We start from the raw sequence: 17,694 nt of genomic DNA on the forward strand, positions 1-17,694 counted from the left end.
AAAAATAGGGATATTGAAATTTTATAAACACATTGGATCATATCTTTATCAACTTAATTCTTTCTGATTTATGTTTATTTGGTTAAAATCCGATAAATTTAAACTATATTTCTCGGGATTTGTGCTTATGCAGTTTAATCATTTATGCCCTCTCCCTCACCAAAAAAACAAGACAGACTGTTCTCTGTCAAGGGTAAGTATCTGGTCTTACAATAAATATAAATCAGGATTTAGATGCCTTGTTCTTCAACTGCTTTTGCATTTTGTCATAGTTTGACATTTAGATTGTGTGTATATATACAAACAACATTACAATAAAAACTGGTTGTCATGATACCATTGACATAAAAAAATTATGTTATAAATTTAACTTCTATGAACAAGTATAAAAATTGAATAGTGAGTTCCAGAAAAAAAAAAAAAAAAAAAAAGGAACCGTCAAGTAATCCCTCTACACTTCGTAAAACTACAACCAAGGGGCAAAAAACCTATAGACCTTAGCTTTCAGGTACATGAATGTTAATTCATGACTCATAAAAACTGAACAAAAGCTTCAAAATCTAAAACATTACTCGGTATATTTTCCAATGTCATTCATTCATACTCCAAATAAAAAAGAAAAAAATAGACAAGAAATCTTATGTGCCTAATTGTTGAAACACACATTTAGATGGTGAATGAAGCATCAATGCCCATCGTAGCAAGTCTGTTAACGCCCAAATAGCATGATTACATGTGATATGTATTCAGATAAGATGCATATCTCTGACGTTGTTTAAACAACACCGAACCTTCAGGATGCAGCTACGCCATGCTTCACTTTTTCTGTTAGGAACTGTCGAATGTGTTCACGTTTCCAGTTGTCTATTCTGTCAATCAACGGGGGAAAGAAACAAGATGAGCGATACATGTATCACATGAAAAAGAGAATCCATTTCAGCATAGAATATACAGATTAATCTTCACCACCATTATGTGCTGATGATAATTTATATAGGTCCTAAAATGGCCATATGTACACCTACCACATAAAACATTATGGAGGGTATATGATAACGTCACAGGGTTAGTTTAAAGTCTTCCAAAGATTAGCCGGAGGGCTAAGCAAACCAAGGTTTTAATATCAGTTATCAGTCTGATACCATTTTGTTCCGAATAAATATAAATGGTATTGAGACATCAACATACCAACCTGTGATGCTCAGTATCACTGACAAAAATACTAAAAAGACCTGTATACCAAGAGATACTGAGTTGTATGGTCCACAACTCCAGTATTTCAAATCATGAAGCAAATTGCCAAGCCTCGACACATTCTTGTATGAAAAGGAATTTTTCTATCCAAAAGATTAATATAACCTTGAAGTCATGTAGATACTTGTGAAACCACTAATGTATATTTGGACCTATCTATTCAGACTGCGAAAATTATGGCTTGACGAAAATATAAAACAGGAACCAAACTAGAATTTTCAAATGATTGGCAGTTAATCAATGATGATAGGTTTTCTGTCAGATATATGGAAATGTTCTAGATCAACAGGAGGAAAAACAGTTAAGTACACCACTAATCTATTCCCAGAACAAAGATGAAAAGCTTCTTTGAGACTAAGGTAGAGCATTTGTCTCTTCAAAGACATTACTATAAGCATAAAAGAACGCAGTCATTTATTGTCTGCCCTCCTATTCTGACCCTTCTGAAAGTTGAACAATGCACACAAGCAGCAATTAAGAGATCAAACAATGCACACAAGCAGCAATTAAGAGATCAAACAATAAATTCCTTTCCTTTTTTGCAGTACAAGTACAACAATGACCCAGTGAACACCATCATTGTAGGCAGGTTCTTCTAACTTGATTAAGACTAGCTATTATCAGATGATCCCCCTTCAAAGAGACCAAAGTGCATATAGTCTATATGGCTCAAATGACTAAAAGCTTGGCAGAAACAAGGTATGGTGATGTTTAAGATGCCAGTTACAGGTAAAATTATGATAAGGGGAATAGTTCTATAAACATGATTAAATCAATATTCAGAGGCGCTGAAACAAGGACACAAACATACAAAATGGTCATATATTTATAGTTAACACTTAAAGAACAGTGGTGGTCATCATGATATTATTGGATGATAAAAAACAGTTCCATTAATATGGTATGTTGAATACGGAATGCAGAATATAGTGGCAGGAAAGCAAAGGCTAAATGTCACATCTGTGCCATTGGATGCTGCGACTAGTCTGATGAGGCATGGAGCAAACACGTGCCTTGCCAACATGTAATACAGGCACAGGATCAATGCACATGTCAGGAACAAGTAGTACCATACCTATATGTCACATCTGTGCCATTGGATGCTGTGACAAGTCTGATGAGGCATGGGGCAAACACGTGCCTTGCCAACATGTAATACAGGCACAGGATCAATGTGCATGTCAAGAACAAGTAGTACCATACCTAGCATTTCAATGGTCAGGCATCATGGATATGATAACTGGCAATTAAATTCATGAAAGAAAGCATGTGAAACATGTGATGCAACTCAATATACAAGAACAATTTACACCCTAGAACACTTTCATGTTCACCAGTAATGAATCTCAGAACAGATATAGATAGTGGGGTTACCATGTGCTAATATTGTATAATGTAATAAGTCCATTATCATCATGCACCAGATATATTGATCCGTAGAAGTCAAGCACAACTTCTTAAAAAATATTGAATATGCTATGCACAAAAGACAAAAAGAGCATTCTATGAACTGACCTTATGATTTCCTTTTGATTACCCTCACCATCCAGCATAATAAGTTTTGGAGGAGATGCATAAGCATATTGAACTTTGACATATGGGAATTCATCTTTTTCTTCTTCTATGAATGCTACGACTTCAGGATAGAATACCAATTTCCTCATGCATACTTCCAAAATTACACCGGAGAATGTAACCTGCAAATGTCAAAGTTGGCCACATTTCAGTTGATTAAAGGAAAAAAAAAAAGATTCCTATTATTTTGTGATGTTTTGCTGATTTTTGGAGAACAAAGATGCATAACCACCATTAACTACTAAACAAACCTTGTGCCTATATCACAATTTTTTTTATTAGCACACCAGCTACAATACCAGTCAGTCTAGATAATATATAGAAGCATGATCGATCTCACCCTAAATCTGCTTCAAAACTATTGTTCATACATTAGACGGGGCGATATTCATGGTGTAATGGTGGCACGATAAACCTATTAGATGAGTTATAGATATACATTGCATAAAAGTTCTAAAGGAAACAACTTTACTACTTTATTGTCTTAGACAAGAATGAATGATGTTAAGATGGAAACAACAGTTGTTCAAAGTTTGCGATAAAACAATTTTTCAATCCCATTTATGAGGTTCGTCTTACCGGTGCATACCGGTGTACCAACCGTTCGACGATATAGTAAGTGCCACTTCATACCAACAAACCATGTGTCAATATGACAAAGCATAATGACAACATCGAAAAATGGCCAAATATGGCTTGAAAAATTCCTAAAAATGAAAAAAAATTAGATTAGAGTTTTTAAGTTAAAAATAAATATGAATTCAGTATAATTTTAGAAAAAAATCTAAATTAAGAAAGAATAGTAGCACATATCTTTTTCAGGCTTTGAGGAGGAACTTTATGGTAAATTCTGGACCATCCTTTCATTGATATTAAATTATTTACAAAGAAATAATTTAAATTATTAAATTATTTGTTAAACAACTTAAGCTTTAAAATTCAAATGAATCAAGTAATTGATTAATGGATAGACCTGGTTCTATCACAAAAAAAAAAAGATAGGACTCCATGAGTGGTTGATCAAGATCCTCAATCCTATGTATATATATATATATATCAATTTGATATGTTTATCAGACCCAATCCTAAAATTGATCTCATGATAGTATAATGATACACTGTATGCCATTGGTGCATCAATGTGATGATAATCGTAATTTGACCGTCGTGAATCACACGTGTCTAACGCGACTTTTGAGGGAAGTACGATTGTGACATGTATTGGTGCAGAACATGGAAAATGTCAAAACTTTTACTTTTACCATTGATTTGTGCTCCGTATCATAAGATCGATCACCATACTGTTGCTCGGAGAAGAATGACCAACTATCATGTTAAGCTTTATGATCTAAATCTTGAGTGGAATGAATAAAATACTGCTCCTTGATCCATGCACCACTCTCAAACTACAGGACCATCAGCTCCCTAGTGTTGCCGCCATCGTTGGTCGAGGCATTGTTATCCATGTTGCTACCATGTCTCCGGACCGAGCGGGTTGCTGAATGCGATTAAGAAGTTATCTACATACCTTTAATTAGAGAGTTCTTCTAACCTAGGTGTTAATCCTCCCTAATTAGCCTCTAAAGCTTGATACAATCCACAAATCGCAGCTTTATGGAATTCAAGAGAGTGTATATGAGAGAATGAGTGAAATATATAAGTGAAAAAATGATCGAGAGAGTAGCTGAGTTAGAGAGAGTGAAAGAGGAGAGAATGAGGGGGTAGAAAGGATTTGAAAACATTAGATCTAGTTTAAACAGTTAAATGGACCGTTTGAATTCAACAAGTCCCAACCATTGATCGATATCAATTGAAATCCAACCGCCATTGAATTTCAACTGTTCCGACTAGTACAGACCCCGCATCGAACGATACAAGACCCCTTGTTATATACCGCCCGAAACAAGATAGTCCATGTGTCGATTCCCTATTAGATCGATATGTACCACCCATACCGCTCCGTATAGCTTGGCATGGTGAACCATGTGTACGATTGCCAAGTTTGACCCCCAACCGAAGAGGTTCCATATTCAGATCTTTTGATTATATATGTTATTCAACTTTGCTATAATGTCTAACACGGAACTAATCCTATTTATCTCTTACTCAAATAAATTTGATTAGTTTAAAGGTTATTTTACATATCATAAATTGTCACAAGGCAACATACTGAATAATTATGATCTAGTTTCCTAGTTTACTCAAGGAAGAATAAAATGTGAAAACAATTTGAAAAAAAATCAAATTATGATTGTGATTGAAGATTTCAGATCCTGATAGAAGATTTTTGTGAAGATTAATCTATATGAGAATTGAAGTATATCAACCAAGAATATTATCTTCTTCAAAGGGAAGATCAAATCACATATTTGATTTTATTCAATTATAAATTTTTCATGTTTGCATTTTCCTTTTCTTTTCTTTCACTTAGCAGGACAAGAATATTATAATTCAAAAAAAAAATCAGAAATGGATCAATGAAATAAGTTATTTTCCCTACTTAAGTGTGAGTGGAGTGAGACCACATTTGTTTTCCGATGGCATGATTCCAACGTCTATGTGCGAGACGTGCGAAGATGAGAGCCCTTAATCTTGAGAGTGTTCTCCTTGAGCCAGAGCAATATGGTATTTATCCATTTCTTTTTCTATTATCTTTCAATTACTATATTCTATTTCTCCCTTTTATGTTCCTCTATTATGAAAAAAAATATTTTGCTCTCTCATCCTACATCAGATTTGGTATCAGAAATAATGAAGATATTCTATCATCAAGTCGATCTGTATCTCAATTATATGAACTCAGGGCAAGTTCCTGTGTAATGGAAGCGTATAACGTGGAACCAATCTTATCTCTCTTATTCAAATAAATTTGATTAGTTTAGAGATTATTTTTGCATATCATAAGTCGTCACATGGCAACATACTAAATAATTCTGAACTAGTTTCCTACTTAACATATTCAAATAAATTTGATTGGTTTAGAGATTATTTTGCATATCATAAGTCGTCATATAACAACATACTGAATAATTCTGATTTAGTTTCCTACTTCACTCAACGAAGAAGAAAATGTAAAAAGAATTAAAAAAATGATTGAAGATTTCAAATTCTAATAAAAGATTTTGTGAAGATTGATCTCTGCGAAGATAAAAGTATATCAATCAAGAATATTATCTTCTTCGACGAGAAGAACAAATAATATATTTAATTTGATTTAATTGTAAATTTTTCACTTTTACATTTTCCTTTTCTTTTCTTGTACTTAGCCTATAAAAAGTATACATGGGCAAGAACATTGTAATGCAAAAATAAAAAATGAATCAATAAAATGAGTTTCTTTTCCACCTTAAGTGTGAATGGTGCAAGGCAATATTTGTTTTCCAATAGCATGATTTCATCATTGATACGGGGGGTGGGGGGGTAATGCAAAATGGATCTCGAAAGAAAGCCGATAGTAGAAAAGGAATGAACCCACGATAATACTTTAATAAAATTGAAAAAAAGAGCTCATCACCAAGTTTAAAATCATAAAGGGATACAGAAAGTTCACCACCCCAAGGATAATAAATAAGGATACAGAACTGAAAACAAAAGACTCACCACTCAAAGAAGCATCCAAGAGATACATAGTTTAAGAGAGAACTCCAATAGAGCTTCTGCCAATATCATCAATTTCTAAACCTCCTTTTAACCCCTAAACACCAAAATAAGTACTAGTGCATGAAACAACCCTTCATGCATAGGGAATTACGAAATTAAGTGTTTTACAACTGGTAACCAACTTCTTTAATGTATTCCTTGGTCATGAAGAAAAACACCTTGAAACAGCTGTAACTTTATCTAAGGAATGTGCTCATGAGTTGTCATATTTGAGTGGGCTGAGAAAAAGACTATGAGACAACATTATGGGCTGGTAGAGAATACCATAGCAACAGCTAGGTCCACACGAGTTGATTGTAGCAAATTAGGCGCTCTCGTATCAATCATTCACATGTGAGACGTGCGGAGGTGCAAGTCCTTCATCGGGAGAGTTTTCTCCTTCAACTAAAGACTCGAAGCCAAAGCAAGTTTGGTATCTATTTATTTGTTTTCCTAGTATCTTTCAATTACTATCTTTTATTCCTCTCTTTTATGTTCCTTTATTATCAAAAAAATATTCTACCACTCTCATCCTACATCACAACCTTTTATTTTTTATTAAAATAAATATCAGATTAAACCAAGATAACTCTTTGTAAACAACCAATAAATTATAAAGCTCCTATTTTATTGGAAAAGGTCACTCAAGATCCATGACATTTTCAACTTCTAGAAGAAATTTTGCTACAGAGAACATATCCAGTATCAGATTGCTAGATTTGTTAATGCAAAGTAACAACGTCAACGCCCGTGAGACGATATGGATGACTCAGTTGCATATCTAGGATAAAAACATCAAGATAACAACATCGAATAGAACCTAAGTCGTCATGTCATCTAACTTACCATGATAGATAGAGCCAAGGTTTGCCGTACCGGACTGTACCGCCCGGTACGGGCGGTACGTACCGGTCCGACAGGCTAGCGGTACGCGGACCGCCCTGTACCGGTCCGCCCGTACCGAGCAGTGCTACAGTGCTCAGTACACCTGAGTGTACCGCTCGGTACACCTGGGTGTACCGAGCGGTATACCGTACCGTACCGGTACCGAGCCCGGGTCGAAACGCCGGTATGGTACGGTACAGCGAACCTTGGATAGAGCTAATATAATAAAGTTTATCATTCAAAATTAAGTATATAGAATGCACACTATCAGAGCTCCAAGCCTCCTCATCAATCTTGATGACACTTTTTATTATACAACCTAGGCTTACTGCACCTAGGCCAGAATGAAAATACAGTGCCTAGCAGATGCAAATCAAGTAGACCATATAACTTTATTGCAACTCGAATCAAATGAGGGAGATTAAATGGTCAAAAGGGAAACAGGAATAAATGCAAACAAAATTTCAATTCCCAGTTGGTGGCAAAAGTTGATGAAACACTAGCCTCGTATTTTTAAGGTTTAGAATCAACATGGTTAATTTTTAGTACATACCTTGCTTATGGAATCATTGGAATCCTCTGAGCAGCATTTGCGGCAATCCGATACCAATTCTGCAGTCAAAATCAAACAGAACACTTCACATACTTTCTTTTTAAAGCATCTGACTTCTTATTATTTTTTAATGTGATATTTCAAAACAGAAGTTTTAAATCATCCCAAATACATGTCATCAGCTATACCCATTAGTGTCTTTAGCTGCATAGCAACATTTGATGAATTGCAAAAACCATAAACACAAAGACTTGCAATTTCTTTTGATGTACACGCGGATGAGCGAATGGTTCGCTTGCCAATATTTTTTTATTTCAAGGAAGGAGCAACATATTATAGGAAAACTTTTTCCTGTGCACAAGCTTAAACAAAGGACAAAAACTGTGTTAGGCAGCTAACAGCCAACAAAAAACTTCTGTTAGAATTTATGAACATAGATCTGTCTAAATGACAAGAAAAGAGTCCATGCATCCAACAGCAAATAAATGGGGCCTTACAGTTTCCTGTTGTTAATAATGGTGGTGGGCAATTGTAGGAATAACTACATAAAGAAAGACGTTCACTTAACAGTTCAATGAAGGAAGATATAAGGTTTTAGCTTCCAAAGCCATTTTGTGGGCTGAGCAATGCTGAGAGATATACCTGAACTGATGAGACCATAGCATTAATTGTCATGAATTTTCAAGAATATAGACTATATTGTACTAATTTCAGCGGATAGTGAAACACTAGTGCCATGGTCTACTACCCATGTACCAAGGTTAAACCATATACCCACAGCACTTACTGGATACTAGTACAAGTTTGTTGGTATCATGTTACCATACCATGGTACATGATGGTTTGACCAGGTTCCAGTACCGGTGTTGGACCAAAATTTAAACCTTGGATAAAACCATAACTGCTCTTCTGTATTGAAACTCTTTCAATTCTCTCTAATGTCAAACTAGTGTCTACTAATTTCTTTCATTCTTCATAATTCTTTGGGGTTTCAGAAAAAAAAAATCTAAAAAACAAAATCACTAGAGCAGAGACGTAGTTGCCAAACAATTAAGTAACAACAATGTATGCCCCTAGATGAAGTGTCAACACACACTGAAAAGCACAGCATCCTGATTCCAAACGACTGTTGCTTCCTTGATGTGCACTAAGCTAGATTGTAATAACTTGTGCCAAGACCAATCAAGAAGCACAACCATCCGGACCCCAACCCCTCTGGCTCCCATGATGTGCGCCATGCCAGTCTATCATAGCTTAAGCCAGGATCAGCACTAAATCAGCAAACATGGCCTCTTTTTAACGCATCATGGGCCCACTAGGTTACATTCGTGCGAGAAGCAACTATTCAAACTAACCAAGGTTGAACAGCTGATGCGCGTTTCATACGAACTAAGCAACTAAAGAGTACCAAAATAAAGAAAGAAAAAAATGTCAGAATATAGAAACTATTCATCTCAGGATCGCAGCGGACCCTAGGGTTTGAGATGATCAATGTTTGCGGCATCAAGAATAAGGAAACGGAAAATTGAAAGATGCACACAAATCGGAAGCGTCGCCTCGGATCGTAACTAAGATAGAAGAGAGGGGAGAAGTGACCTAAATTGGGACGAGGAGGATGTACCTTCATCCTTGACGTACTCGGCGAGGGTGTTGCAATCGGAACAGAGAGCGAGACCCGTGAACCCTAAGTCCTCGCACTCCTTAGCGCCGAGTCGCTCGCCGAGGCTGAGGGCTGCGGCGGCGAGCCAAGTGGCAAGGAGGAAACACAGGGCAAGGGTGGATCGGATCATCTGTCGCTCTGTGAAGTAGACGAACGCCTGTGCTCCTTCGCGAAGACCTACAAGGCCAGTTATAACGGGAAAACAAGCGAACCTGTCATAAACTTATAACGTTTCGTTATAAAATCTCATAACAGATGATAACAATTGAAACGTGCGTTATTTCAAGGATTGCAGGCGCCTTGGCAGACTCCCGATATGTCCACGATGGATGTATTTGTAGAGTCCGCTCGACCCCTTCGCGTGGAGCCGCCCCTTCCGTTTACATCGCAGGCCCCTGTCCATCTTGGCGCAGGCCCTCGGGTCTTTTCGATCCCCTGCTCTAGCTCTCCCTTATGGAGCTGAGGGACTGCGAGGAGTTGCTCAAGGTGTTGGACTCGTGCCTGTCGCGCATCAAATGGCGCCTGAGACCTTTGGCGAGGCGTCGTCTCGAGACGGGTCCTTTTTTCCCTTTCCCCTTATTTCTTATTTGTTCTATATCGTTTTGGTTGCTTTTCTTCCTGGTCCTTCTAAAGATTGGATTTTTGTGGTGCTGCCCGGTCTGATTTCAGCAGCCTTTTATTATTCTCGGGTCAATTTTTTTTGGTCTGCTGTGATATATTTGGAATTGATGCTCTTTTCGTCGGTGAGTTTTGGCTGAATGCTAGAGTTCTGATCTTGGAAGCAACGTGAAACGTGGGGAAGGGGGTGGGAGGGAGGGTCACCGAGAGACTAAAGATGGTCGTTCTCTTCAATAATAGTTGATTTAGTGCCTTGTTACTATAATTTTACTGTTCATTATGGGTTAGTGAGTTAAAGGTTCATCCTAGCAGCAATATCCCATCTTTGCCCACTTTCGGGATGCATGTAGCAACTTACAGATGCTAATCTGTTCCGAGTCCACAATTTGGGACTTCGAACTGTAAAATAGCAACACCAATCATGTCCATTTTAGTTGCTTTGTTTTCTCCTTTTTTCAGTCTTTTCCTTCTATTACTTTCCTGGTAATTGTATATGCTTCTGGGTCTAATGTAAAACTCGTGAACCCTCTCCTTTTCTTCCCAGTAATTGTTTGACAGAATGTGTAATACCTTATCTATTGTAAGGTTTGGGTTGAGGAGTCATATTCGTTAAAAAATTTTATTTAGAAATTGTCACTTCAATGAAATAATAGCAACAGTTGTTTCTTTATTGTTTCTAGTTTTCTTATTATACTTATCGTTTATATTTTGTTTCACAGATTTCCTCTCGTATTAGAATACGTATCTTTTGCATATCTGAAAACGATGAGATGTTGTTTCAGCACTTTGATTGCCTTAATGGATCCTAATCAAAGACAAGGCCGCAGTAGAACTTTCAATTATATATTCATGTGCCCTAAAATATTGACATTCCACTGCAACCACAATAAGGTGACCAATGGTGGTCTACATCATTTTGATTGAAGGATCCTTAAGAGCTTTAAATCAGCTCTCACAGTAGAATGATGAAGAGGATCCTTATCACATTCCCATTGTATTGAGAGTTGAGACCAGTGATTTCAATAGGCGCTCGGGCGCTCGCCTAAGCGCTCAGGCGAGGCGAGGCGAGGCCCGAGCGCCTCGCTTCAAAGAGGCGTCGCCTGGGCGCTCGCCCGAGCCCATGTGCCAGGCGCTTCGGGCGAGCGCCTAGGTTAAACCAAGCGACCGAACCAGATTTTTAGGTCTGGTTGGTCTTCGATGCTTTAGTTGGTTCAATCGAACCAACTAAATCACCGATGTCAAGCACCCTCTCGTGATTTCCCCGACTTCCCCAACCCTAACACGCGATTTTGCCGTCGAAATTTCTTCTCCGCTGTCGCTGCTCTCTGCTGCCGCTGCCACTGTCGTTGCTCGTCGCTACTATTGCTACTCGTCGTTGCCACAATCGTTGCTCGCCGCTGCTGTCGCTGCTTCCGCTATCGCTTGCCGCTCTCGTTGCCGCTCACAGCTCCCACTCCCGCTGTCACTCGCCACTCCCGCTATCGCCGCTGCTTGCCGCTCCCGCTCCTGCTCCAGCTACGGTTGTTGCCTGGTACTGTTGCCGTTGTTTCAGCAACCTCGATCTTCTCACACTCTTCTCACTATACTGTTAATAGTATATTAACAGTATACTGCTAACTGTATACTAATAATAATATTTTTATTTATTAGATTAATAATATATTATTTTTATTTTAATACTATTAATTTTTATTTATTTAATAATATATTTTTTATTTAAAAAATAAAAATATACTATTATGATTTATTTATTGTGATTTTGTACCCAATTTTCTTAATTTAATAGCATAATTTTTATTTAAATAATTATATTTATTAATTATATTATATATTTTTATATGTTAGCGCCTCGCTTCGCTCGGGCGATCGCTTCGCTCGGGCGAGCGCCTCGGGCGTTTTTGGACCTTGGCGCCTAGCGCTTTTTAAATCACTTGTTGAGACTATAATTTTATGGTCTACATATCTGTTATTCCTTCCAAGATAGGCAAGCCCAAATAATTCCACGAGCTCTTACATTTACTTGTCCTAAAATCTGAGAACAAAGAAACATATTAGCTGGTTACAAACTATATGTGGGCCATCCATAGATGCATAAATCTAGCTTTTCAGGTAGTAATTGCCATCTGCTACATATATGGATATTGATTTGTTACTAATGGTCATGCATTCCATATGTGCATGCTAAGGAATTTCCAAGGAATCTGCAGGGCATCACTTAGGTCACTGCTTGAGTTGTGCATAACATGACAAATGATCCATCACTTTGCCTCATGATAGCGGCAAGCCACCGGTAGGGTCTGTAGTTACACCAATGCAATCCCAAGGACATATATGCTGAAGTTATAAAAAGAGACAAACTTGCATATGTTTTTCTGAAAAGCATCACTTTTTGTATCATAGTACTTGAAATAAATATGACTCGATCAGTATAAAACAACATATATTTTGTCATCTATCCTGACAAATTATTACTCAAGATTCCATATGCAGATATCCTGGCTTTGTGCACGAGACTGAGACCTGTGGTATTGGTGGACTATGATGGAATTATGCCCAAACTTCAAGAGAATCTATCTGCACTTTTATTTCTTGCTCAGAAGGTCTTGAACTTGGATAATCTCAAATCTTTCTTCTTGTCCTATTATAGTTCATTCTATACATCATACAACCTATCTATTCAGCCCATATGATGTTCTCTTCTGATTCTAGTAGTTGTGTCACATCTACATCTCCTTCATTTGGTTTCTAGATGATAATTACAGCATCCTCTTACCTCATTTAGATTCTAAAGGTTTTTTTTTTTGGTTGCACTGGATTAGTCCATAATTGATTATGTTAATTTTTTGACTGAAATGGTGAGACATGTTTTATCAGATTCCAGCAAGGTTAGACATGTTCTTTCTAGAGACTACATGAATGATGAGAAACTGAATCTTTGTCACTTCCTAAAAAAGTTCTTCATCTAAAATTATGTTTTTAAGGTGTCTACTTCATTGTATGATCATTAATATTGTGCCAAACAAGCAGATGGTGTACACTGGTTTAGGTAAGAAAAGTGTTGTTGAAACCTTTTTTTTGCAATGACAATTGTTTCCATGTGAATTTTTCACCAAAATATTTTGATGATTCATATACTTTTGGTCTCCTTGTTAAATGAAAATGTCAAGTTTCTCAGCAGAAGGAAAACTAATGCTAATGAGTGGCTACTTAGATATCTGTAAATGTGGCTTTCTAGCTATACTGATAAGACAGTGTGATGTTTGTCTTTCTAAGCTTTAGGACTGCCCAAATTACACACTTAACGTGTTTCTTTGACATAATTTTTCATTGGAAAGCCAAACTCTTTCCAATACCTATGAAGAAGCACCACTATGAATTATGCTTGGATGGATCATAATGCATGGAAGTTTTTTCTCCTGCAAGGACCATAAAAAATAGTACTACTAGTTAGTTGATGACACCTGGATGCTATTTATGTAAATTCATACTGCATTGGACTGCTTCTTTATATTAATTACTTGCCAGTCGTACAACAATGGGAATGGAGCAACTGGGTTGGTTAACATAACTATTAAATTTACAAATATCCCCTTTGATGAATCCATACAACTTTTTAGTTGTGTTGCTTGATCACTCTTTCTTCTTTTGGTTCTGCTCAACTTTTAGATCGTCTTATTTCTATTGCAGGAATCAAATGATTTACAATATTTGAGAATAATGATCTTAGATGACATGGCTTACATCATTCATGTCAAAGAACTTGCTGAGCATGTCTTATCAAGTCTCAGCTCAGAGCAGCAGCTAACTCTTCTGGATCTTGAGCAGTATCCTATGAAGGTTCCTTTTTTTATTTTCCAAAGATTCTGTTACTGGCACTTAGTTATCATTGCCATTATTTGTTATTGTTAACTTGCAGATCCTTTCACCAAGAGAAGAGAATGAAGTTGCATCAGACTTTGTCTTAATCCAAAAGCTACTTTCATCGGCCTTTCCTGTTGAAGTTGAAAAAGGCCACATGCCTGGTGTGCTTCCTTCCTTGGGAAAACCAGGAGTGGAGACTTCACATCTAAATGCTGTTGGTCTTGCTAATTTAAGCGGGCATTCTGCTCCTCAACCTGCTGATGTTATTGATCTTAGCAGCTTTCTACAAGATGTAAGGGTCACCTTACCTTCTCTGAACGGGTTAGTTCCACATAAAATCATAGAGAACACTCTTCTATTTTCTACCAGTTGAACAGTTTGGAAAAGCATCAGACTGTCGTTATCACCAAATTCACAATTAACAACAACATTAGGATGGAGCAGGGGTAGTTTCTATCAAATCTATCCCTATTGCCACTCAAAAGCCCTGCCTTATTCTTGTCTCTTGCCCAGATTAATAAATACAACAACATTCTCGGACTTCAAACTGATGGCATTGGAACTTTTCTGCACTGTCCCAGTATGAATAGCTTATTGGATTACATGCAATATCAAAGGACAGGGATAAAAGTATATTGCCCCAGTTTGGGTCCTGATCGGCTTTTGAAAACTATATCTTGACCTTGCCTATTCATTGGTCGAATTTGGTTAAACCCAGCCCAATTGGGCAATGATCAGGCCAGTGCACTGAGTCTGATTTAGATATACCATCACCATTCGCATTTTGTGTTCTGAATTATTGTATTCGATTCTTTACCTTATTCCTGTGTTCCTTAGCTTCTAGTTCCACCCTTATTATTCCCCTCATCCAGATTCTTTAAAATTCAGGAGACTTCCACTGTGTGTTCTTTGATGGCATAGCCTAAGTTTGTCCTAATTGTGAACTTCTGTTACAGAGCATCAGTAATGTTTTCTCTTCTAGTGAGAATGATTGAAAATTATACTTATGCTTTTTAACACAATTATTCTTAATATTTACTTAGAAACCTTCTTTGTAGGAAAAACACTTAAATTATCCCAGGATGCCTTGGTGATTTCTGCATAATGACTAGTACAATACATGTAGTCTGATATATCTGAAATGAGCTTTTTCGGTGTATTATATAAGTCTTAGGGCAGATGCCACTGGGATGGTGCTCACTCCTACTAATTATGAGAGTATGTCTACCATTACAAGAATCTTCTATTTTCATCCTACATGTGTTGTATCAAACAACTCTTCCGTCTTGTGCATATGCCTTTTCTTCTTCCCAATGTTTATAATCTTCATATACTGCATGACTGAGACTTGTGAACTACATATCCTCATATCTTCTATTTTACAAATCTGCTTGGTCCTGAAATTGCTGCAGGTGGCTTCTTGGTTATCCTGTTACGTATTTGTTCAGCAAGGAGCATGCTGAAAAAGCTTCATACAATCTTTCCACCAAGTCTCTTCGTATATTCAAAATTTTTATTTGCAGGTTTAAATTTAAATTCATATCCTCAAATTACTTTTGGTTCTGGCACCAATTTGCTTAAGTATTTTGCTAACCTTCAATGTCATTTTGCAGAAAAACATCTGGTTCTCAACTCTATGAAAATGAACTAATGAGGTAAGTCTTTTTCTGTTTAAATCTGAAGTCACATTAAAGCGTAGCTAATTAGATAGTCATTCCCTGATATTGCTCATATGGAATTGTTTGCAACATTAGAAGTTGAAGATGCTGCCATTTCTTGAATTTCCTTCTGAATAATTGAGATAGAAAATGGATCTACTTCTTTTGCTGGTATCATAGCTTTTTAATTTTTCATTTTTCTTGATATTACATTTGTCAGTCGAGTAGCAATTCTTGAATCATGGGTTCTATCTCAGTAGTCCATGCAGCTAAAATTTGTGTATATGGTGGTCACAATAGGGGCTTTGGTTTGTACAGTATGGCAGCAGATTAAGGAACCTTGGGTACATAGCTCATGAACATAACCCTTACAAAAGATAATTAGAATCATGATGGATGAGGGGATTCCACTTGAGGCAAGCACGTTCTCACGTGCCTCAGACAGGAAATCATCTTGTGTGCTACTTCTGATCAACTTAGACCGACTGTTAGGTGTTAACTTCACTATCCATAATAGTATCCATCATTTGGTTCGTCTCATGTCTTAGCTGCTTACCTCTCAAATCAATAAAAGATTTGATAAAATTCTGTTTGTGTATCCAGAAATTTTCATAGCTAATTCATTATGTGGCACCGTTTGCTTCGATTATTCTGATGACGGTTGCATATTCAACCAGTTTTACGGTGCCCTGCGATATGAGTCAGAGACTGGATAAAGAGCCATGGATCGAAGCATTTCTCGTTCGGTTGTCAGAAAAACTTCGAAGATGCGAGCAGATCTGGGCATCAATGCGGTTGGAGATGGAGGTAAAGGAAAGCCATCAGCAGTCAGTAGTTCTGTAGAATTGATCACATGTCTGTTGCTCTTTCAAGGAGTTGCATGGCTTCAAATACTCACCGGTGAGGGGAGTGATTACTCTAGATGCATTGCAAATTTTGGTATTTTATGCAGTGTACAACTATATATTCTGATAGTAAACAACATCGTCTAGAATATTGTATCTGTTCGTATAGATGTCGAATGAGTTGATCATGATTGCCCTACGCCATAAAGAACGTGACTGTCAAACTCATATCTTGTTTTCGGGAGGATATAGTTTTTCGAAAAGATATATTCCCAGTGGTTAACGTCGAAAGATCAAAGGTCTGAAAAAAAAATGATCAAACAATTGCCTGGAAAGGCCACGGTGTGTACCATCTTATTTATACGATTAATTGGGAAAAAAGTGAGCTTGGCAGCCTTCTTTCTCTGGCTATGCCGTTCTGATTGAATAACTATTTTACTACAACTATTATTCATATTTATTGCGCATTTGCTTCCTTCCTTTTCCATTAAAAAAAACGTGAGGAGACGTACTATTAGTTAAAAAGTGTTGTACATAGTCATAAGATAAGGGGTTTGAGTCAATACTATATATATATATATATATATATATATATATATATATATATATATATATATATATATATAATTATTTTTCATTTGATTTTTTTCGAAACCATGCTCACTAATTTTTAAATGTTCCTCCTCTTCTTTGCTTCTATTGTCATTGTCACCACCCGTCCTTCTCCCTTTCTACTCTGACGCTCACCCTCTCCTCTTTCCTCCTTCAATGTCTCTTATCCTTCTCCCTTTCTACTCTGACGCTCATCCTCTCCTCTTTCCTCCTTCAATATCTTTTCGAGTAATGAGTTTTCACGATGACACGCTCATATTTGATTTTACTAATAATCAAAATATTTTTAATAAAATTATAAAAATATGATGCGACTATATTTGACTTCAATTTTTAAGAACTGAATTAAATTTTTTTAATAAACTAAATTAAAATTATTTAATTTAATTTAATTCTAGATTGCTCATTAATTTTTTCAAATTACCCTTATCTCCTCCACCCCTCCACCTCCTCGTCTCCTCGTTACCTTCCTTCTCCTCACCCGCCTCCTTGGTTTTCTCCTTATCCTCCTTCCACTCCCCCTCATCTTCCTCT

At 36.9% G+C, this 17,694-nt stretch overlaps 2 protein-coding genes across 2 annotated transcripts; one reads left to right on the plus strand and one right to left on the minus strand.

The window, feature by feature from the left end:
* Positions 1–541: 541 nt before the first annotated feature.
* Positions 542–9,764, minus strand: LOC135676613 (uncharacterized). The gene is made up of 4 exons (XM_065187981.1): positions 9,528–9,764; positions 7,907–7,965; positions 2,770–2,951; positions 542–869 (listed from the first exon to the last, which is right to left on the minus strand). The coding sequence occupies exons 1-4, from the start codon at positions 9,694–9,696 to the stop codon at positions 794–796; spliced, it is 486 nt and encodes a 161-aa protein (XP_065044053.1). The 5' UTR covers positions 9,697–9,764; the 3' UTR covers positions 542–793.
* Positions 9,765–9,877: 113 nt separating this feature from the next.
* On the plus strand, positions 9,878–16,706 carry LOC103974041 (uncharacterized). Its single transcript, XM_009388774.3, has 7 exons — positions 9,878–10,122; positions 12,675–12,784; positions 13,872–14,021; positions 14,101–14,366; positions 15,458–15,568; positions 15,659–15,700; positions 16,381–16,706. Exons 1-7 carry the CDS (start codon positions 10,020–10,022, stop codon positions 16,544–16,546), a joined length of 948 nt encoding a protein of 315 aa, XP_009387049.2. The 5' UTR covers positions 9,878–10,019; the 3' UTR covers positions 16,547–16,706.
* Positions 16,707–17,694: the final 988 nt, after the last annotated feature.

Source organism: Musa acuminata, chromosome BXJ1-6 (genome assembly GCF_036884655.1).
Source record: "Musa acuminata AAA Group cultivar baxijiao chromosome BXJ1-6, Cavendish_Baxijiao_AAA, whole genome shotgun sequence".
NCBI classification, from domain to species: domain Eukaryota; kingdom Viridiplantae; phylum Streptophyta; class Magnoliopsida; order Zingiberales; family Musaceae; genus Musa; species Musa acuminata.

Coding starts and splice junctions, on each gene's coding strand:
- LOC135676613 (XM_065187981.1), bottom strand. CDS start 9,696: ATGATCCGATCCACCCTTGCCCTGTGTTTCCTCCTTGCCACTTGGCTC. Junction 7,966..9,527: donor CGAGTACGTCAAGGATGAAG/GTACATCCTCCT, acceptor TTTTGACTGCAG/AATTGGTATCGGATTGCCGC. Junction 870..2,769: donor AATCAAAAGGAAATCATAAG/GTCAGTTCATAG, acceptor GTTGATTGACAG/AATAGACAACTGGAAACGTG.
- LOC103974041 (XM_009388774.3), top strand. CDS start 10,020: ATGGAGCTGAGGGACTGCGAGGAGTTGCTCAAGGTGTTGGACTCGTGC. Junction 12,785..13,871: donor TTTTATTTCTTGCTCAGAAG/GTCTTGAACTTG, acceptor TTTCTATTGCAG/GAATCAAATGATTTACAATA. Junction 15,569..15,658: donor TTCAAAATTTTTATTTGCAG/GTTTAAATTTAA, acceptor GTCATTTTGCAG/AAAAACATCTGGTTCTCAAC.